The sequence below is a fragment of the Pipra filicauda genome, unplaced genomic scaffold (genome assembly GCF_003945595.2).
Source record: "Pipra filicauda isolate LSUMZ 115617 unplaced genomic scaffold, ASM394559v2 scaffold212_size3012638_pilon, whole genome shotgun sequence".
Taxonomy (NCBI): domain Eukaryota; kingdom Metazoa; phylum Chordata; class Aves; order Passeriformes; family Pipridae; genus Pipra; species Pipra filicauda.
The window spans coordinates 2,140,080-2,163,355 of record NW_024104324.1 but is presented as its reverse complement, the minus strand read 5'-3'; the positions used below and the strand labels follow the sequence as shown (position 1 = coordinate 2,163,355).

Genomic DNA, 23,276 nt, shown 5'->3' with positions numbered 1-23,276 from the left:
CCACATAAGTGACTGCATCTTGAAACAGCTGAGTAAGGGAAGTACAGCATAAGGTCACTCATCAAAGAGGATAAGGACAAAAGTCAAATCAAGGAAGATAGCATAATCTTTATTGTGGTTTTTATATTAACTTGCTAAGTTGGACAAGAGAGTTGAGGAACAGCTGCTAAGGACATGGGAAGTTGAATACCTGATCAGAGTGCCAGCAGCACTGAAGTAAATTAATAAAAAACTAAGGTTCCCTGACATAAGCACTGATACAAATAAGGTAATGGAAGTTCCCACATAAACACCTCTTCCTTTGGGAGAAAAGCAGCTTTAATAATTAAGACATAATGACTTAACTATGTTCTTCACTGAGGAAGCCCAGTTCTTATCCAAAAGCACAAAGCCATATCTGTGAATAAACTGGTATTCAGCCCTGTATTACAAAGGATCTTGCTCTGCTGAGCATATCTGGGTATTTATTTACCCATTTGCCAAAATCAGATGGGTGAGAAAAATGGAGGAAGGGGAAATGGAGGAGGAGGAACCCAAATTGCAGCAGGCTAGCTTGGCTGTGTGCCAGGCTAGTGAATGGACACTGGCTTACTGGATACAGTGCTTCTGGAGCAGGGAACAAAATTGCGTTTATTGAGGAAATCAGGTTTTCCAGGTCTAATTATATACTTTGAGAGACTGATGAGACTGCACAATAATCCTTTGTTACAGCCATGGATTTCCAGAAGAAAAAACTGTTAGAGGGCTAGAAGGCAAGAGCACCTATACAAATCTCTCTTTTAACTGCTTAGTAAGGAAAGAAATACTTTGCCAGCTTTCCAGCGTGATGGAAAGATACTAGATGGCATCTGAAGATCTGAATTCCTGACTCCCAAGATATTGTTCTGCTTGGAGAAATGTATGTTGATTTAAGGTTTTTGATGACAGGGAATTATTGAGGATAGCCACAAGTTTATTGTTGGAGAGGACAGGCAGGAAGATTTGTGTCTTCCAGTGGGCAGAAATGACAGATGAAGGTCAATAGCACCAAGTAAGAGATGTAGGGAGATAAACAGCCCCATCTCTGCATTCCATCCCCTTAACACCATCAGTGGCAATTTTATATAGCTGGAGTATCATATGCTTCCCAAATGCCAAGTCAGTGCCCCTTGAATGACAGAGAAAAAAAACTACCATTATTATGAAAGCAGTTAGGAACAAATACCACCATAGCATCTCTACATCTTCACTGACACACCTTCCTAAATCCTATGCACAGAGAGGGGTATCATATAGAGGAGATCAAGAAAGGTGATCAGGAGTGCTAACAATCTTGACAAGGAACAATTAAAACTAGAAACTCTCCATTCCCGGAAGGACTTACAGTGGGGAAATGCATGAGAAACATGAAGTTATGGATACAGTTGAAAAGGTGAATGAGAAAGGACCAAGCAGTTCCTCCAGGGGCATATCCATGCTGCTGCTCAGGGCAGCGGGTGGAAGACTAAAGGAAGGATTTCTCCTTGCCACAGTTCAGATCTGTCAGTTCGCTACAGTGAGTATTAGATCCTCATGGAAATGCATTCAGAAAAGGTTTAGACAAATCCCTGGAATAAAGATCAAACAGCAGCTACTAAAATAACGATACAACTATACAAAAATATAAACATATTTCATTGCATATACAAAATCTCTGTTACTAGCAATTATCAGAAGATTATTAGATTAGACAAGACATTGAGCAAAAGGCACCCTTGTGTTCTCCAGAGAGTGTCATTTACTACTGCATGCCAGTCCTCCCTGCTTCCACAGTCCTGTGCACGCAGAGCATCCACTTCTAATCTGGCATCAAGAGAAACTAGTCCTCACCTATACACACACATGGTCACATGTAACACACAGCAAACATGCTCCACTGCAGACCAGGCCAAAACTCAGGTTTGGGCATGTGTGCCCCAGGAAGTTAATTCAAAGCCTAGACCAGAGGTTCACCTAATCATAATTCACTCTAACCTAGTTTCTAAGGGTTACACATACAAACATCCTTTATTAAAAAGTATCAGTAGTGCATCATCCTCTTGGTCTAAGCAGCATGCACCAACATTAATTCAGCACACACAGAGATCCTCCTATTTCCGCAGAAAACTGAAGTCATGTGAAAACTGAAGTCAAGTGTGGAAAAACACGCCCCACTGCCACAGGCGGACCAGCCCATTAGCTTTCCTTTGCCAGCTTGCACAGTCTCTTAACCCTTGAGTAAGGACCAATAGAGTCATCAAAAACAAAGTCCCACAGAACTCGAATCCAGGACCGGTGATGTGGGAGGTTATCATAATATTCTGCTGCAATCTTCTTTACCTGGAAGAAGAAGAGAGAGAACGAGCTGTTTAGTTGCACAGTATCAGATGTGTTTCAGCCTTCACATTCAGATCTGATAGCACAGCCATAACCTGAAGTTACCTGTTATTGCTTGTGAACTTCTGAAGTTCAGCCAAATGAGATGTAGTTAAATGCATTTAGATACTTGCAGATTTCTGATGCAAGTTTTGCCTCACAGTGTCAGAATTTGAAAGATGTGGGATCGCTGCCTTCAGTCAGAACTATTTTGTCTCATTTTGGAAGTGGTGGGATCTCCACAGTGAGATGCCTCCTCCACCTAATCAATTGCCAAGACTCCAACACACTGTATTTAAAGCCCTGTTTGCCACTTGTAATAGTCTTCTGTTGAGGGTTCTGGGTGAGAGAGAATTACCAATTGATAAAATACCAGATACAGTCTTGCCTACACTTCATTTTCTTCCCTCCATTTTGCTACTGTGATGCAAATCCAAGACAGGTTCCTCCAGCAGGCAGAGGAAATCACAGGGATGGTCTGTTCTCCTCAGTTTGGCATTAAAAATGCTGCAAGATTCATTGGTAGATCATAAATCTAATAAAATTTCATCCCTGTTACAAATCCCCAAATCTTAAGACTGCTGCCATCAGAGAAGCACTGTGCATCATTGGAGTGGTGCTTGTAGTGGGAGTAAGGCCAGAAGCAGAGGACAAAGAGGTTTCAAAGCTGGCAGGTTCAGGGGACTATGAGGATTCCCAAGTTATCAGTTATTAGTTATTATTCCTGCTCCACCAAGATGCTCTGCTTTTTGAACACACAAAGCAGCAGTCTGTTAACTATCGTACACTTGCACCTAATTGCTCGGGCATGGTTTTACTGCAGCTCCACCTCCTAGACAAACAAAGCTCTAGAATAGAGTAGTTTGTCTTGCTAGACAGCGTGACTTCTCTCTTTAAAAACCCAACAGAATTTTAAAGCCAGATATGACGAGCACAGTGAAGACAAAAAGGGTTACAGAGAAACTGTCACCCGGCAGGAAGGTCTCATCAGCACCCGAGGTGTAATGGTGGAATCTTAACACAGAATTGTGACTACTTGTGAAAAGGTAAGAATCCCAGCAAAAGTTAAATTATAAGCCAGTATGGCTCACTGCTAATTACATCATCAATTCAGCTTCCTAGCAGACACTCCTCTGTGAGGTAGGTTGGGTAACATACAAGAGTCATTAAGAACCTCTGCCCCTGTGCACTCCTTGTGCTGGTGGCATGGTAGTGCTGTGCTGGACATGGAAGATTCAGTTCAGGTCTGACTGTATTCTGTCTTTCACTGAATACCTCTGACTTCCTAATAATTCCCTCTATCCTGCTTTAAAGCATTACTTTGTACTTCAAAAGTAATTTATTTTCTGTGGGATTCAGACAATATCAGGATTTCTCCTTAAAGGTATTTGTTAACAATTGGAAGAAAGGTGACTTCCAGGCACCAGGTAACATCTCTGGAGATGCAGATTTAGTTCCCTGTGCTCCTTCTGTAACCACAGTCAGAAATAATTTATCCTGGGTTTATATCCTCCCTTTTCCCAAGTGGCAAAAGGAACAGCCAGAAAATTAGAGGGAGCACTATTTTAACAGTAAGCTCCCTTGAATGAAGGCCACTCAGGAGGCGTGATGCAAACACAAAGGGGGTCTCAGATACCCAGTCCCAAAAGCTTCACTACAGCTCTGATATGGTCATTTCCTAGCATACTGTTGCTTGGACCTTCCCTCCTACCTCCATTTTAGAAGTTCTACCTGAATTTTGACTTTCAACAGTAATTCAGCCCTCACCTATGCTAGTCAAGTTCATAGGGTGAGTCTACCATTCCCCTCCTCTCCAAAGGCCCCATATATTTCTTGCCTTCTGAACCAGACATGTTTTCTCAGCTATTAACATTATTGTGCAGAGCTCTTGATGTTAAATTCTGACCACTACAAGAGCTTCAGCTTCATGAAGTGTTTCTGTATTGCCCCTTGGAAGTGGAAGGCTGGAAATCCATAGGAACCAATTCACTTCCTAGGAACAATGTCTCAGGCAGCAGCTGTGTCCTCTGGCTCCACAAGCTAACTAAAAATGACCCCAGTGACAATGTAGGAAAAAATGGCTCAGAGAAGAGGCCAATAAACAGCCTGCCTACATTTGGCCCAATAGTTTCTGCAAACGTGAGCAGCAGTGTAGTCTGGACATACTCATGAAGAGCTAAGGTGAACACAACATGTATGTCTGAAAACTTGCACTTCAATATATTCCATACACATATCGTGCAGTTGTATTACAGATTTAAAACAGGCACCTAGAATACAAGTATTCTTTGACAATTAAGATGATTAATCAAAATACCCAGCAGTAAATTTTAAAGGAGATCTTACACACCATATGCTGGAGGCAGGCAGCCCAGCCATGGCTGGCAAGCTGCTGGCCAGCATCAGGTGGTGGAGCAGTTGTTTCTTCAGCAAGGGTACCTGCTTAGGGCCTTCCCACAGAGTATGGTGGTAGCTTGTTTTGAATGAAGAGGTCACAAGAGATGACCAGGGGTTTGCACTGGAGTGTGTCACCCCAGATCAGCAGTAGGACAGTGATTCACACCTACATGAAGTGTTTCCTGGCTCTGCTTGGCTTCGTGTCCAGCAGCACCTTGTGCAGGAAGGCAGGCACCACTTGCACCACTGGCAAGGTCCCTGTGCTCTGGGCAGGACAACTGTATGAAATGTTCAGAAACACTGGAGAAGAGAGGGTAAAGTGCAGTAAGGATTGGAGAAAAGAGAAAATTTAATGAATGCGGTTAGAGGGAGGACTTCTGAAGGATTTTCTTATGGAAAAGACAGGGAAATTTGTTCCCATTTTGCTATCATGTGGCAGAAAAGAATTTTAAAAGTGGTTTCTCTTGTATAATGGATCCGCAAAAGCTTCCCAACAAAAACATCTCATTTGTTGCAATTTCTTTCAGCATCTCCATAGGTAAAACAGAATTATCTCCTTATCTACCAGAAAATCTGGGTGGTGGGAGGGCAGAAAGTAATTGGGGTTTAATGCAGATTCTCTTTTAAATGCAATATCATATAAGGAGTGGCTGAGGAAGATGCTGTTTGTTTAGCCTGGAGAAAAGGAGGCTCAAGGGAGACTTTATCACTGTGCACAACTACCTGAAAGGGCAAGGTGGGGGTTGCCCTCTTCTCCCAGGCAACCAGCAACAGGACAAGAGGAAATGGCCTCAAGCTCTTTCAGAGGAGGTTCAAGCTGGATATCAGGAAGAATTTCTTTGCTGAAAAGTTCTCAAGCATTGGAACAGGCTGGTCGGGGAAGTGGTGGAGTCACCATCCCTGGAACTGTTCAAGAAATGACTTGATGTAGCACTAAGTGCTACAGTTTAGTTGATATGGTGATATTCAGTCCAAGTTTGGACTCGATGATCTTGGAGATCTTTTCTAACCTTAAGGATTCTATGATTCTATGATTTTATATCTATTAAGTATGTTTGAGGCTGGAAGAGTCACCCTTTGTGTCAGATTCTGGGTGCAGTACAAAACCTGAGGATGGCAGTTTTCAGGTAGCAAGTGTTGCAGCCAGATCATAGATTGTCTTAAAAGAGGATGGCACTGTGACAAAGTATTCCTAAATCCTGCTCTCAAGCTCTCCGTATTGTATTGTAGATGGTCCCTTTCCTTCAGTTCCTCCCACCCTTCTTCCTTACAGAACCCCAATCCTACTCCATCATATCTGATAGGCACAAAAGTTAAACCCAGCCTAGTATTTCGGCACAGTTGTTATAGACTCTTTGTCCTGGGGCTATACAGAAACTAGAGATCCTTACAACATGAAACTGTAGAATTATGTTTAGAATTCTAGAAGGCATATTACAGGAGTTCCCTCTACAGTCCTATAACCCCACCAGGGGCTGGGGGGGCACTCAAGCCAGCCCTCCTGGCCATTGCAGGGTTAATGAAATCTGCAATTCAAACCCAGCACATCTACCATGTTTTCCAGTCTTGTCTGTCCAATAAATCTGGTTTCATACCATGTCTTTTCCTTTTCCCACAAGCTTAATGAGTAACTAGTTTGCCTCTGGTAACACTGCCACTTTCATTGCAGCTTCTAGGATCAGTACTGAGTTCCTCCTCTGACTCAAATCTCCTGTCTCCATAAGTATATTCAATCCTTCATATAATGAAGAATGGATCTTTTGGTAAATAATGCAATGTTTTATAGTTATAAGGCTTCATGCAAAGACTAAACTAGTTCTAAGTCTATAGGGGTGGGGTTTTTTAGAGCAGGTCCTTCATTACCATGTTAAATTTCATGGTCTCTTGTGTAATCTCTTATTATACTAGAGAGACAATTTCTTACTGCACACCCATGTCACTCATCTTTAATATCCATAAGCTTATGAGAGCAGCCTAATTCTTCCTCTTTCAAATCTGTCATACTCCTAGGGTAAAGGTCTTTCCAGCAGCAAACACATTACTCAGAATGTTCTGAATGACACACCTGTAACAAAGGACAAAGCTGAATTTCCTTTCTTGATAAGCAAGCTGAAGAGCTAGTTACTTTCCAAGATTAAGATCCAGTTATTCTCTAATCCCATTTCTCCCCTGCTCTCAATCATGAAGGAACCAAATAAAGATCTTTATTCCACTTTCTACTTGTCAATGATTAAAAATAAAAATAGCCTCACCAAGGGGTCATCCATATTACACAATTCAATTATTACAAGTTCAAGTGCCTAAAAGACAAGACCTGAAAAAAACTAGACCTTTGCTGAGTGAAGAATTTGCTGGGAGGTTAAGCAGTGTAGAGCAAGGTGAGGTTTTTTTACCCGTTATGAAGTTCAAGGTTGAAAGCTAAGCAGCAAGGATCTGTTTCCTTATTTCTTTCCACCAAAGAGGTAGAGATTTTTTTTTCCTCATTTTGCAGAAAAGAGTAATCAACTTATTTTAATGGACAAAGGATTTTCTACAGTAACTGTTTTGCCAAAGAATTTTCACTTTTTGATAGAATATTTAACTATAATTAATCACTCGTCAAAGACTCCAAGTTTTCAATGTAATTCTAGAAGGCAACAGTGATTGACAAGTCTGGTGTGTCCTCCACCAGCAGGACAAGCCTCTCTTTCTCCAAAGAGCAAAACACACATGAACATAAGCCCATGAAATTCAACTAGTAGCTCTATCTTCTTTACATGGGAGGGCAGATACTTCCAGCTGCTGTACTGCCTCAGGGAATTAGGCTGAACTATTTGTGGTGTGGGTGGAGAAGAGCTTTTCAGGTCTCAGTCAGGTCTGGAGCAACAGTCCCAGCAAGTTCAATTAGTCACTCACCTCCCTTGTGCAGGATACAGAGCTAACCTTCTTCTCTTTCTCTATTTACATTTTGGTAATCTAAGGATCTAAGCCTATCTGATAAGATTGAACATTTGAAACTAAAGCTAAGCCCATGCACTTCCCAGCTGAACTATCAGGTGTATCAGTGATGGGAGTGCCTGACAGGAGAACTTCACATCTGAGTGTGGGCTGCTGTACCAGCTGCTCTGTGCCTCGCCAGGAACAGGCAGCTTCTCCAGGACAGACCTCCAGCAACAAAGAACTGCAGGCACTATAGAGGCTTCCCACTCTTCTACACCACAAGAAAACCTCCCCTTGATTTGAATCTCCTCTCAGACAGCATTTCTGTGATGAAGAACATTACTCCGTACAGCAGGGTTTGCCTGGATATACCATCATACAAGTTGTACATCCTATTCAGTAGCGGGGAGGTCACAGCTACTGAACCTCAGACTCCCCAGCTCTACCTCCACCTCATGAGGATACTGCAGTAGTAGTCCCCAACTTTGCATCAGCCCAGAGACAGAAGATGTTTCCTTCCTACCATGCCAGAGAATTTATATGCAGGAGTAATCCGAAGTCACGTACCTCTAATCCTGTGAGCACCTGCTGTGGAACCCTTGTATTAAAACACACAAGAGTAGCTACATACCTGGAGGGAGATTGAAAAGCTTTCCTAGACACCTGGGCTTTGCAAATTTGATTCCCACAGCTGATAAAACATAGGCAAAAAGGGGTTTGCCTTTCAAAGGAGGAAAGCCACAGCACTTTCCCAATGACAGACCAGGACTCTTCAGTTTCTGTGGGTGGGGCAGCAGAGCTAAAACGAGTCATGGAGAGCAGGGCTTTGTTTTCTAGTGCCATTTGTGTCAGGCTGGAACATGCCCCAATTCTTATGTCATCTCAAAAACAGAAAAGCTTCTCTTTGATGTTAATCAAGCAATATAGGTAGCAGATTGATTATTAGACAAATTTCAACTAGTAATTGCCACCTGTCTCCCTTTAGATGGGCCTTTAAACTTTCAGAGTTGCAACTTCTTGGCTGAGAGATGTAAATGGAGAAATTTAGAGCCTTGTTGGAGGATTTTATCATGCAAAAAGTATTTCTCAAGCCCTCTGAGGGTCAGATGTTCTAGTTTGCATCAAATAAACTAAATATTACAGCAGTTTGACAGCCATTTCTCTCAATCTCTGGCTTAAAATTAATTAGAAACAAATCCAAAAAGCTTTCTTCTTTTTTTTTCCTTTTTTTTTTCTTAAATTGATCAATTGCTATGATTTGGAGTGTTTTCTTTGGGGCAGTTTAAAAGCTTTTATCAAAATCTAACTCATGCATACTTACACCACACTTACCATGGGCAATCTGCATCCAGGAATGCTGGGGAAGTCATGATGCTCCATGTGGTATCCTACATTAAAGGTGAGCCAGTTCAGAGGTCCATAATAAGAGTATGTCTCATACCCTTTTAAGAACATGTAGTGTTCTGCTATGAAGTGCCCAGAAATGGGATGTAAACCCAAGCAAAGAAATGTACCTGCTATTAAATAAATAACAGGTTTGAGTCCCCAAAGGTTGTAAATGATTAGGTCTACAGAAAACTGTACAAGAGCATTGAAAATTTCCATCTGTGTAATCGCTTTGGGGTTCACATACAGTGGCCTCAGACTGTAGAACAGAGGTTGGAGGACAAGCCAAAGCAGTTTCCGAAGGGGCGTACAGAAAAACCAGCCTTCAAAGTCTGTGGGAATGTCCACATCCAAGCTGTCCCCTCCCAGGTACCGGTGATGGTCAATGTGGTATTTCTTGAAGGAGGCAGAGTAAGGGATGCCAATCGGCAAGTTGGCAAAGACTGCGAACCACCGGTTCCACTTGGCCTGCTTGTTCCCAAAGGCGACGTTGTGTGAAATATCATGGATGGCTAAGGTCAGCGAATGGTTGATGCAACCCCCAAAACCATAAGCCCAGAAGAAAATCCATTTCCAAGATAAATCTTTCACCAGGTAGCATGCCAGAAGCTGCACGAAAACCATTCCAGATACAATCCACTTTAAATGTGGATCAGGTCCCATCAGAGTCTTGATCTCCGGATACTTTGCTAAAGGAAAAAGTGGAGAGAAAAACTTCAGTAGATCACGGTTAGGTAAACACAATCACCACTGGGACTCTGTTTTTATCACACTATGTTTGAGGCTCTAGTTTTATGAAATGGTAATTCGAAAGTAGAGTTGCCACTATGATGAAGGCTTTACTAACATATGGGCTCTATTCCCACTTCCAGCATCATGTCCAATTGTGATTGATATCAATATATATAGATATATACAGACATATTAAAAAAAAAATACCCTGATGGTCAATCTGTGGCATCATGTGCCTTCACCACAATGAGTATTGCTTCACATTATTAGTATGCCAAAACCCACATGATTTAAGCTCTAAGAAGCACCTTCTGTCAAGTTTGTTATTTCCTTTTGTATTTTGCTCAGATCAGATTTTTTTTCCACAAAAGGGATACAACTGCCTTCTTCGTAGCCCTTTTCACACTGCTGCTTCAAACATATTAGCAGAGGAAAGAGAGCCAAGCAACAGGCTCGCCAGGTTTTGTTCTGTGGTTAGATGACAAACGCAGCATTTTAAAAAAAATTCCTAATTATTTGAGTGTTTACCAGTGCTCACAACACGTACAACTCTTCACACATGGTAACATCACAATAAAGTCAGTAATATTATCAGGATTTTGTAAGACACAGAAAATTTTTCTCTGTTCCCATTCCTCGGCCTGTTCCCAAGTCACATACCAAAAGCAGGCATAAAAGCCACAAGATAATCACACAACAGCTTCATGAGGCCTCACAACTACTGCAGTGTCAGAGGGACATGGGCTAGGCTTGCCAGATCTGACTCACATGAGGCCAGGACTAGCTTACTTATCTTTGGTTCTAGCAATCATTCATCTTCCTTTTAAAAGAAAGAAAATACAGAGTACAGCTTACCCTCTAGGTGCTGTTCATTGATACACATCTCCTCTTTACAAATCCACACTTCTCACTTCTAGTATTAACTTGCACATAATTTTTTCCATTGTTTTATGACTTTTACCTACCTACTGACCTCCTCCTTTAACTCATACTCTGCATTTCTCAAAAATTACAGCTTACACAGATAAGTGTGTAGACAAGTCACTCGCTCTGAAACCTGAGGTTACACAGTGTGTCCTGTAAGTTTGATAGGCCTGTTTTATGAATAGAAAAGTAAACATCATCTGAGTGTCACAGTATAACACCAATGCAATAAAATCAGATTACAATGACCAGCATCTATGCAGCTGTATATGCTATAAACAAATGCTGGAGACAATACATGTAGTTTATGTGACCTTGAAAGCAGTGGCAGGTACGGAGTGCTGAATGCAGAGAAGGCTTTTGTAAAAGTGAAGCCTGAGAAGTTTGCTGAAGTTTCAGAGAGATGAAGTACTACTTAAGGAAGTAGATTGATGTGGTCATGCTTTGTAACCATTCCAACAACTTTTGAGCCTGTTAGCCAGCTTCACCTCAGCGTGACGGAGATTAGGGACAATAAAGACTAGACAAGTGCTGTGGAAGATGGTGAGAAAAGAGATATTCCCAATTCTTCTTGTGAGGACAAGGGAACCAATTCACCATGAGGAGTAATCAGGCAAAAGAAAAATTTTTCTAAGTGGTGGGAAATCTCTAGTAAAAGTTCGTATCTTTCTAAAGTCAGTCAAATTTTTTTGATAAAAATCTCAGGAAAGTCCAAAGGGTTTCTGTTTTGCTTTCATTCTTATTTTCACAGTTTTCTAAAATTATAGTGTTCACACTAGAAAAATTAACATGCTAAAAATTGTTCCCTTGTACCTGAATATGTACCAAAATTCTACATGAAGTGCTGCTTATTCAAAGTCCACTCTAAAGAATAACTTGATATATTGACCTGGTCAGAAAGACTGTTAAAGATATGCAATTTTATATAGCTTAATCTCCTGCTTAGGGGCCTCTGTCCAGAACCCAGAAAACTCTTTAATAAATCAAACCACCTCAATTGTTCAGTTGCATAGCTGGTAGATGTAAGTTACTGAAGTGAAAAAAAGAGATGAAGAAATGTAAAACAACCAGATCTGTTGGTCAGCTTGGTCAAATTAAGGCTATATGGTCTTAAACTCTGCCAGGGGAGGTTTAGGTTACATATTAGGAAGAAATTCTTTACAGAGAGGGTAATCAGACATTGGAATGGGCTGCCCAGGGAAGTGGTGGATTCTCCATCCCTGGAGGTTTTTAAGATGAGACTGGATGTGGCACTTAGTGCCATGGTCTAGTAACCGTGGTGGTAGTGGATCAAGGGTTGGACTTTATGATCTCAGAGGTCCCTTCCAACCCAGCTGATTCTATAATTCTATATTCACCAAAAAAAAAAAAAATGGGATGGGAAAATTCCTTAGAGATGCTTTATATTGTCATTTGAGAATAATGGAAGTTTTTGACCTATTTCTTTCTGTAGCAGTCAACAAGGACCACAGATTCCATTTAAGAGGTTTCAGAGCAGTTGCTGCCAACAGGCAGCAACAGTGTGTGCAGGCAGCAATGCAGGCAGGTTGCATTTGTCACAGGTGACAGCTATTAAAAGTAACTTGCTAGGGTTTAATATTAAATTCAACACATGATTAACTCCTCTCCAACAGTTAATCTTTGCATACTAGTCAAACCACAGTAGTGTGGCTATTTATCATTAATACTGATAAACCTGTCCCATTTCCATGGCATGGAGAGACCTCAGGTTTCTCCCCATGAAGAAATCATGGCTTGGGCAGGGGTGTGGTGCTCATAAGCTCACTGGAGGCTAAAAGCCCTGATGGTGGAGTAGCCTGCCAAAGATCTGTTCATTCAGAAGTGCTTCAAATGCAGAATGTTGAATACTGACCCTGTATAGACTTGAGGCTAAGCACTCCTCAGTGAGACACATTTAGTCTCAGATTAAGTGATCCTGATGACTGGAGTTTATGTATAACATACTGACACAAAGACGTGAAAACACAAATATTTATCTCCTTTCTCCCTCATGTTCATGCCTTGCAGTTAGCTGAAAGACTGTAGGTGCTGTACAAACCAGACATAACTCATCTGCACATCAAAAAGGAGAGAATCAGAGGCAGGGTTACTGGCAGTGCTGAACCAGGAGGCACAAAGGACTATCAGACCTCTGGCAGCCAGCCAGTAAAGACCACCTTTGTTTTCTACGCATTGCACTTTGCAAAGTAAACAGACACCTACTCCCCAGTCTTGAGACTGCTAGAGTTTCACACGAGGAAGCATCTGAACGGAGCTTCTCATCATGCTGCTCTTTCCTGAATTGCTTCCATTTTGGTCTTCCTGAGCGCTTTTCCATTCTTAGAATGATGAGCTTCTACACGGCCAGAGTCCATTGCTTCCCAACAAGCATCATGGCAGGGCTAAAACATGATGTAATCTAGAGCTAACTCTTCATTATGCAAAATCATGGCATGGAGAGGACACAGAAAGAGGATAAAAAAAACAACCTCATGATTCAACCCTTCTAGATAAGGCAGTTGGGGTTCATGTGTGGACACATGACCTGGGACAGGCCATGACACCCACAAATTTATATGACTATATAGGACCAGGTTTTGCCCCTTAGAGTTCGATGAGAACAGCAGAGCTCCAGCTACTCTAGTGTCTACATGGCACATTTTCCAGCCTCTGGCTTATTGAGAAAGTCCATTAGCTCAGCCTGGCAGACAGTTTATCCACGTGTGCTGCTTCTAGTTGTCCAGACAGATCCATTGTACTGTCTTTTGGAGGGTGGGGATACTGGTGTAGATATACAGCAGGACTTTTCTGTCTCCCAGGTCAGCACACTGCAAAAGCAGCATGGGAACTTTAGTAGAGAAGGTAAGTGTAGTTAATAATTCTGCTCAGCCACCTCCACAGTCTCTATACATAACCTCAGAGCAGCTGAAAGCTGCTCTATGATGATGAAAGACATTTCCCACTTGTACAACAGTGTGGATGAAAGAACAGCAGTCAAGAGAGAATAAATGCTGCAAGAATATTTTCAGAAGCTTTCACAATTCTGAAACAACCCATTTACTGAATTAACATTTCAGAGAGATCACTCCACTGTTGTGTGTAAGCATCAGTCACCTTTCTAGAGGCAGGTCACACTCAGCACAAGTTTCTAAACTGACAAATTAGTCTGACTACATATTTTTAGCTTGATATTTTTCTCTGGAGATCCAGGAACACTCACCATAGCCCTGCTGTGATCCTCAGTTAGTGCTGGATCAGTTGTTCCTGGAGAGGCCATTGGTTGCCAGGTCCTGGTGTTCCTCCTCTTCAGGAGACAGCAAATATCTTGTTCTGAACCCTCACTCAATCTCCATGCTACCGACACTGTTCCTGAGGTAACTCAGAAGAGCCCCAGTGATGGTATCAAACACAGTTTCTTGTTGATGTGCCATCACATACTTTATACTTGCACATTTTGACATACATGGGATTTGGAAGGGAACAAGAGCAGGAGTTTTCCATAAAGACAGTGATAGAGGTTTAAAGGAGCAGCAGCCTTGCCTACATCCACAAGAAGCTAGTAATAACAAGAGAAGAAATTTAATTTCTTGATTTTCCTTTATTTTGACCACAAGTGCAACATACAGATATAGTCAAAGTGGAGATACCATTCAGTATAAGGCACTTAGGAGGTTTGTTAAAGAGAAGAGGGAAAAAAAAATCTCTGTGACACTGCTGTCCTGGACTATGTTCTGTTGACTGAGTCCCTGCCAGAACAAATAAAAGACACCAGGCACAGGATGTAAGCTTTACTACCCCATGTCCTATACTGGAGCTGATATTTGTACCAAAAAAATTAACAAACCAAAAGAAGACAGTTTACTGACAGGACCATGTTTTGCCTCATAACAGCTCAGCTCGTGAACATGCTCATAAACAGCACAGCACACCTGAGTCCTCAGTGAAAGACATGGAACTGTTGGAGTAGGTCCAGAGGAGGGCCACAAAAATTGTCAGAGGGCTGGAGAACCTCTCCTGCAAGGAAAAGCTGAGAGAGTTAAGAATTGAGGCTCTACCACCTGGAGAGGTGAAAGCTCTAGGAAGACCTTATTGCCTTTTAATATTTAGAGGGGGCTTATAAGAAAGATAGGGACTGACTTTTTAGTAGGGTTTGTTGCAATAGGACAAGGGTTTTGAACTAAAAGAGGAGAGATTCAGTCTAGATGTGAGGAAGAAATTTTTTACAATGAGGGCAGTGAAACCCTGGCATAGGTTGCCCGGGGAGGTGGTGGATGCCCTATCCTAGGAAACATTCAAGACCAGGTCGGATGGTGCTCTGGGCAACCTGATCTAGTTGAAGACATCCCTGCTCATTGTAAGGGGTTTGGACTAGGTGACTTTTAAAGGTCCTTTCCAACTGAAACTATTCTATGATTAATTCAAACCATACATGGGCCAAGACACAGGACACACAGAGGACAACAGGCATGACAAAAGCTTCTGGCTGTACAGCCTCCTAATCCCTCCAGTAGGCAAACTAATAAGAAACCTTTTTGCCCAGCTAATTACACTGAAGTTTTATATATCCACTGTGCAAGGAAAAATGTCTTAATCTTGTACTTGCCAACCACAAGCCTTTGAATTGCTTAGTGCTGGCTGGTCCAAGGGGCTCACTCAGAAGTGCCACCAGAGGGAAAGTACCCAGTGGTGCCACACTGCTGGTGTCAACAGAGATGGATGATGTCAGCACATCACTATGTCAGCACATCACTATGACAGTAGCTATAACCTTGCTTACACTTGTTTGCTAGCTAGTTCAGAGGAAAGGGATGTAGGAATGCTAGGAAGAGGACTCCCAGCTGCCTCTGAAACAACAACCCACAATATGAAGTAGGCTGAAGCCTTTGGTTACACTTAATACATTTTCAACAGAGGACTACAAATGCCTAAACCAGCGACTTTCTGCTCATGTGATTTATTTCATAGGTGATGCCCACAGGGAATTGGCAGGAGCACTGAGATAGCAGCTATTCTGGATGTGCTCGTCAGAGAACAAGCACATCAGTGGCAGCACTGAGCCCACATACTGCAGAATAAAGGGGAAACAAACTCAGTTTCTTTGCCAGAAGCACATGTAATTCAGAGCTTTCATTTAAGCTAAGGAGAGATGCCTATGCATATTTCAGTAGGTACAATTTATCAGAATTTTCATAAATGTGAGGTTTAAATAGGCAACAGAAGAGACAGCTGAAAGAAACAGCAGATTAAATAAGGCAGAGCTGGAAGCTATACTCAGACCAGATAACTGCTAAAATAAAATGTATTTTTTGCTTTTTTTATTGTGTTTTACCCCTCCTCATAGGCTAACATCTCAGCCTTCCTACAGAATTAAGCACATATAAAATGCTTGCACCATCTCCACTCCAAAATAACTTGGCAAAGAATTAATTGTATAATTATGAATTATTCTTATATGTTAGATCATATTCAGGTGTTCCTGGTCTACCCTGAGCAGCAGTGAGTAAGCCCTCATCCTCAGCAGCAAACAAGTGCTTCCCTAAGCACTGTGAGGCAAGACATTTTCTGACCAGCCTTCAGTAATTTTAAAAAGTTAGATCCAATCCATGGTACAAATATGATCTCACACTTCCCATGTCACAACATACTACTCATTGCTTGCATTTGGGAAACTGTTTGCAGGTGAAATAACCATACATTTTGTGCTTATGGTGTTACCTGCATCTGAGCAATGCTTTTTTCATCTCTCAAGAGTGACAAATCACCAATACTTCCCACTGTGCAAGACTATAGTTCTTCAAGTGTTTTGATCCAAAAAAATCCTTACTGACGCTAAAGTAGAAATCCTATTTCTACTAGCAGTAGATATCTCCTCTGTGTTGTACCCTATATCTCCCTCTAATAGCATTTTTGTAACTATACAGAAAGGCTAAGCAGCTCTAGATGAAAAAACCTTTCTTCCATCAGGAAGTTTTTAGCCAGGTCTTTCCCTAACAGAGCTCACTGCAGCATTACACAAATCTCAGCCCTGACACCAGGCAGTAACAGGCTTTTCATAACCAAGAGGGCGAGAGAATAGCAATGAAACAGTTCCATTTCATAAACTGAAAGGCGTGAATAACGTGTTCAGGAACACGTACAATGTGATATGGGTCGAAGTGCCAGCTTGGCAAGGGACCTCCCCTGTAACTTAGAAGCAGTTGGCACCTAGACAGTACCAAACACAAGCTACATTTTAATACCTAGATTCTAAGAGTAAGATACGACAAAGAGATAACAGAGAAAGGATTACCTCTCCCTTGCACAAAACCTTGATCTATTTGCTGGTATAATTATAGCCATTAGGAATCACACCTCTGGTAGGTTCATCTAGTGCAACAAAGTCCTGCCACAAGCTACCTCCCAGCCAGCCCAGTTGATAAACACAGCTCACAGCTCTGCAGCTCAACTGGAACAAGATGCCCACAGGAGTTGTGGATGGCTCATCCCTCTTAAGTGTTCTAGGTCAGGTTGGATGGGGCTTTTAGCAACCTCACCTTGTGAAAGATGTCCCTGCCCTTGGCAGGGAGATTGGATACACGGAGTTCTCCTTCAGGCACGTTGTCACCGACTACAAAAGCCTTACAGACACCTAGGCTACTAAGTCACAACTTTGTGATGGACCATTTTTACCTCTCAGTTGTTCTATCGGAACATTGAGGCAACAACCCAAAGAAAGAAACTGCCCTACGCGTTTGTCAGTTTGCTCATTTTATTTTTCTTAACAGATAATTTCCACTTGCATTTAAATCCAAGTAGCCATGCCTGAGAGAGACCAACATTTCAGAAAGCTGCAGCATAAACAGAGAACAATCAAGTTTCAGTGCTTAGCAACTAAATCATTAACCTATTTGGAGGGAAATACTTCCTTTACCAGCATGGAATGTTGTCCCCAAGGCACTGCTGTATAAAACAACAGAAGATACATGGACTTTTACAGATATTTGTTCATATGCATGTAAGGTTCTTACAGTGTTCTCCAGCTCAATGGACACTAGACATTTTGATAAGCACATACTTTGGGTACTAGGGGTTTGCTAATCCTCAGGCTTTGAATAATACAGTGAGGACCATGACACCAGCATCATAGAGGGTACCATGACAGCTTCAGTAACTTTTGGTAACATTTTGGTATCATGACACTAGTGTCATGATCCATTCTGCCTTGACTGTTCTGCCCACATCTTTCATGTCTCTCTTCCCATGTTGTATTTCTCTATTCCCCTCCTTCTGCTCCCACAGCTGGGGCAGCGGGGGCTGCAAGGATGGACCTTGATTCCAATCACTTGTTCTGAACCCAAAGGAGAGGTGGGTAAAACCTCTGCAAGTGTGCAGTTGAAAGATCCTAAGAAGAGTTTGTTGCAGCAAGGGTAAGGGAGCCCAAGCACTCTTTACATAATACAACTTCATTGTGATCTGCAGTCCCCATTCTACAGCACAACCAGAAAAGCAAGAGATTAGTAAGGGTAGAGACCCACCATAGATACTTCTACCCACAGCTCACTGAAATGTAGTGCCCTTGACTAAAAGGATGAGTAGCACATCAAGAAGCATCATTGTCTATAATATCATTTGACTCTCTACCTTGATTACATAGTAAAATAATTATTATTTTCCTGGGTGTAATTCAAACCTGTACCAGGATATTCCACTGGTGCAACTATACTGGAAGTGTTTTTGTAATTTAGATTAATCCTGGATTAATCTATGAGATTGTGGAGGACTTAAAATACTGCACCTAATTAGCATATACCCTATGCATATACACCCTGAGCTGCTACTCAGCCACAAGTTTTCCAGTGCCCTTCTTTATAAAAGTACTTTAAAAACTTTATCCTACTCATTAGAGGGGGGAAAAAGCAGAACAACCAACCCATCCAAATAAAAACTGAGGAAAAAAAATAAAAATTTTATTTATTAATAAAAGGTTGGAAATGTATTTTCAGGAGACACGCAACAATACTCTGCAACAATTCTGAACTATCAGTTCTTCTCTGAAAGGATCTTCAGAATAGCCCAAAGCCCCAAAGTAGAATAAACCTCCCGACCCAACACACTCCTGTGCGCAGTTAACACGAAAATACAGACGTGCACCTTGTCCCTGACAAGCAGTGGGAGACTTGCGATTGTTCTCTAGCAAACCTCACCCACATCCCCGTTGACTTTATTGCACTCCCAAGACACTGGGAACAAGTGCCTTCGGGAGGGCTCCCAGCCCGCAGTCCGGGCAGACTGGGAAGGGCTGGCGCCCGCCGGGATCCCCCGACGGCAGCCAGGGCGCGGTGCGGGCAGGTGGGCGCAGCTCTGCCGCTCCGGTGAGCCGGCTTACTGCTGCCTCCGGAAGGCAGAGAGTCGGGGGAGAGCTGCGCCCCTCGGGGGAAACACCCCTCCGAGCCCACCGGGCCGTGGCTCTCCACAGTCTGGACACCCGCCCCGCGCCGGTCTCGGTACCGACACAGGCGGACCCGGCGCCGATCCCCCGCCCCACCCGCCCCGTCCCGGAGCGCAGCCCTGCCCGCCCCGCCGGCGGCCGCTCCCGAGCGCCCGGTCGTACCCAGGATCTCCTTCCTGCGCTGCGTATGGGGCTGCTCCGTGTAGACCCACTCGAAGTCCTCACGGGTGACGCGGTTCCCCATGGCTCCCGCTGCGCCCCGCGCTGCGCTGCCCTTATAGATCTGCGCTGCTCTTATACCTCTACGCTGCTCTTATAGCTCCGCGCCCAGGAGGGGCGGCTCCCCTGCCCGCCGCCGCCCCGCAGGTAGGTACTGGGGCTGCGGCTTCGCTCGGGTGTGCAGGAGCCGCGGGAGCTGCACAGCCCCGCCGTGGTGTGCAAGGGAACCCGGGAGAGAGGGATGCTTCGGGGCTGGCTCTGGGTGCAGCGGACGGGCGGCCGAGGTTCGCTCTGCTGCAGGGACCTCGAAGCCAGGCGGGAGAAGTGGCGGGGGGGTGGGGGGGGGGGGTGTTCGCAGGGCAGCAGGTTCCCCATCGTGCTCCTGCCACCACCGGAGCTCAGCACAGCCACTGCATCCATCCCCGCCTGGGACGGCTTCAGAGCAAAAGGGGAACTGCAGCGCTGCAGGTCCCCGGGCGCTTCCAGACGTGGCTTTTGGAAAGCAAAGGTAGTCCAAACTCCATAAATCCAGAGATATGGCCCTAAGCAGAACGTGGCTTAGGGCAAAGCCCAGCTGTGTGAGCTCCTCCCAGGGGTGGAAGACCTGGGACGGCACAAATGCGACCAACTCCTGACACACATTTCCTTGCCGCTCTGACAAATCTTCGTGAGCTGTCCCGGTAGAATCCAGCCCTTGGCTGTGTCACACTTCACCCCTGCGGCTCTGCGGCCCATTTCCCAGGTACCGTCCCTGCTGGAGTAGCAGGAAATCACACTGCTCCCTTGGTAACAAAGCCAGGCAAAGGACTAGCTAACCTTAAAACTGACATAACCTTACTTACCTCTCTAGCCATTCTGATTCACAGGCAGAGTTACACATATTATATAGTGATGTTTTTCTACACACACACAACCCAAAATTAAAGTGCTGCCCTTGTTCCCACTATGTTCTTTTGCAAGTCCATACCTGACCTGCTGTCCATCTTCACTCCCTATCCCTGTCATTAGTCCTTCCATCGACAACATCACATGTGGATCAGCTGCAATGTTGTTTCATCCTGTTTCAATATGAATGTCTCTAACACCCTTCGCAGCCTCCTACCCTTAAAAAATGCCTATCACAGCTGGCAGTTAAAAGGGGGGGAAAAGCAGCCTTGAAAATGTGAAATGTCAATATTTTTCAGCAATAATTGTTGCCTACAAACACTTACAACTTACTTTAGACTAGTGAAACTATTTAAGATTTTTTGGTAGCACAGTCACATATGGGTTAAAAAACAACAACAACCAAACAATCCACAAACCCAAAACCCGTAGGAGGCTTTTTTGAGTTTTAAAAACTCAAAAGTTTTTAAAGTTTTTAAAGTTTTTAAAAAGTTTTTAAAGTTTTTAAAGTTTTTAGACCATTTCCCCCTGAAATGGTCTAAATGTAAACCCCTGAATAATTAAAGGTCCAAAGCATTTTGAGTGGAAGGACTATGGTGTAAAGGAAAGCAGCTTTACCCACAGCAGGAGCAGGATTTTAACCACTTTACTGTTACAGGTCAGCTCTCTGTAAGAACAATGGTTTTTTCACCATTACTCCAGCACGAGGCTGGTGCTCTCCCACAAAGTTGCAGGGTCCAACCCAAGTAATGGACTATTAATCCAAATGAAAGATATTACGTGTTACTAGAAGAAATGGATTGTTCAGAGAGCAAATGCATTGGTATCTCAGCCTAAACTTTTAATTGGCTTAAACGTTTTGGCATGTTGACAGTATCGGTGGAGAAGCCAAAGACATTATGAACGTGATGACACCCTTCTGTCACTTCCTGCTCAGGAGTGCTTAAGGTGACTAAAAAAGTAAATTAGAGAGGCAGTCCATGCAGTTACAAAGAAAACAAATATGACTTCATCCCAAAAGTTTGTCCAATAGGATAGTGCTATTGCATATTGCAAGTTACGCATGGAAACTTAAGTATCTCCTTTGTAGGCAACGGCATCTCATTTATGTAGCTCATTACTGTAGACTTAACCTGACCACATGAGAAGAACAGAAAGCTTTTCTGTCTCCAGTGAGCTGGCATCTGTTTTTGAGAATAGAATTTCACACTTTCTATTTCTATAATAAGCCAAACAAATCATACTAATTCAAGAGTAATTGTGGATGCCAGACAAACAAGAAATGCCAGCTTCAGACCGTCTTCTAGAACTGACAAAAGTATTATCTAGTTCTGAACCTTTGGCATCCTTAGTTTTACAGCATCCTAGTAACAATCATTCACAAAGGAAAAGTAGGGATTTTAATGTCACACAGCAATAATGGCCCTTTTAATGAATACTATGACTGTGAACTCTACAGATTCATGCAGTCACTACACTTTATGGCAGTTCAAATGTGCTTCACATGGTCAGGTTCTCTCAGCTGCAGCCTTCCTTTCTTCAGCAATTTCCTATATTTGTTCAGGATTTCTAAATATTGGGAAGCCTAGTTGAGAGAAATTCCAAACACACTCAGGAGGAAGAGCACAGTTGCTGATTCTGTGCAGGGTACCATCAAAACATCTTGTTTATATAGTGAGTGTACGCATCACGCTCACCTCCAGCATCCCAGGGTAAAAAAGACAAAAATCCTTTGCTTCACAGAGGACATGACCTACGATATACAGCTCTGAAGCAAGACATATTGGTCCTTCCTTCCACACACCCAGGCAGACTCACACTTCTCCACCCAAAGCTGCTTTTCCATCATGAATGTATTTCTGCTACACAACCCAGCTACTTCCTCCTTCTGCTCATTGAAAGAACAGGTGACAGACTAAATACAGCAGTAACACCTGCACACGTCTCCTAGTGACTACTGCCAGCCTGCAGACCAGGCTTGTGTGTTTGAGGTTATCTTAATTCTGCCCTGCTGTGCAGGCCTTAACTTCTCTTCTTTGGATTTTCAACAACAAACCTTTGTTAAAGTTGATGTTCTGGAACTAAAATAAAGTTGTCTGGCAATTTTATCTCTAAATAAAGTGTTTTCTCTTCTGAATTAAGAGCTCCATATCCCATGACAGACTTGTACTTTCAGCTACTGCATTACCTGTTTTCTTCTCTGCCTGTATAAATTGGACCTTCCTTCACTACTGGAAGAAAACACAGCTGTGTATTTGCTTGTTTATAAAATATTTTGCAGTCGTTTTCAATTGGATGTCATGCTCTGACTTCATGTAACTAGTGCCAAGGTTTACAACCTGACATACTTTATCGAACAAAGTCAAATTTTCATAGGCAGCAGTTTGTAGATGAGCCATATCATCAACACACACATCGAAGTTAGCTTAGGGGAAACAATTTGCCAATAAACCCTACTTGCTGTTTCCCCCCTCTCACCCGTGCTGACCCTTCCTGGGATCATTCTGGATTTCTCTTTCCAGTGGGTTAGCTCTGTGCCAGAGGTGTGAGTTGAACTGACCAAACAAAGGTGCTGAGAATCTTAGGGGGATAAAACCATGTTTCTTTTGGCACTGGTAGGTTATTAGATAGACTTGTTTGTATTATGCGTAACTCACCTTTCACACAACACGGCGCGTTCATACCAAGGCTGCCCAACAGCCCCGTTTGCCCAGCGCTCGGCGAGCTGGCTCATGGCATCTCTGCCTGGGAGCTCCCAAAACGAGAAGTGAAGTTCAAAGAAGCAAACAGCTCCCTAGGAGATGGGCTCACTGCTGCCCAGCTTCGCCCCTCCTCCCCTGCCGCCAGCTCTCCCAGCTCCCCGACCTGTGCGGGGCGCGCATCGCTCACTCCTCGCCTCCCGCAGCCGGCCCCGCGGAGCTGCGCACCGTGGGAATGACCACTTCGCAGGCCAGGAGCAGCGGGAAGCGCTCAGCAGAGCAGCACGGGCGGGGTCGGGCACCCGCGGCACCCG

At 43.3% G+C, this 23,276-nt stretch overlaps 1 protein-coding gene across 2 annotated transcripts; it reads right to left on the bottom strand.

The window, feature by feature from the left end:
- Nucleotides 1-88: 88 nt before the first annotated feature.
- On the bottom strand, nucleotides 89-23,120 carry DEGS2 (delta 4-desaturase, sphingolipid 2). Of its 2 annotated transcripts, none has more exons than XM_039381098.1 (3): nucleotides 22,921-23,120; nucleotides 9,022-9,764; nucleotides 89-2,337 (listed from the first exon to the last, which is right to left on the bottom strand). In XM_039381098.1, exons 1-3 carry the CDS (start codon nucleotides 22,943-22,945, stop codon nucleotides 2,194-2,196), a joined length of 912 nt encoding a protein of 303 aa, XP_039237032.1. In that variant the 5' UTR covers nucleotides 22,946-23,120; the 3' UTR covers nucleotides 89-2,193. The 2 variants fall into 2 exon arrangements, with proteins under 2 accessions (XP_039237032.1, XP_027586663.1); XM_027730862.2 differs by lacking the exon at nucleotides 22,921-23,120 and adding an exon at nucleotides 19,322-19,464.
- Between the last annotated feature and the right edge of the window lie 156 nt (nucleotides 23,121-23,276).

What these genes read in the sequence shown, in the direction of transcription:
- DEGS2 (XM_027730862.2), bottom strand. Translation starts at nt 19,403, where the DNA reads ATGGGGAACCGCGTCACCCGTGAGGACTTCGAGTGGGTCTACACGGAG. An exon ending in GCGCAGGAAGGAGATCCTGG is followed by an intron (nt 9,765 to 19,321) that starts GTACGACCGGGC and finishes TTTTTCCTTTAG; the next exon opens with CAAAGTATCCGGAGATCAAG. An exon ending in CTGGATGCAGATTGCCCATG is followed by an intron (nt 2,338 to 9,021) that starts GTAAGTGTGGTG and finishes TTCTTCTTCCAG; the next exon opens with GTAAAGAAGATTGCAGCAGA.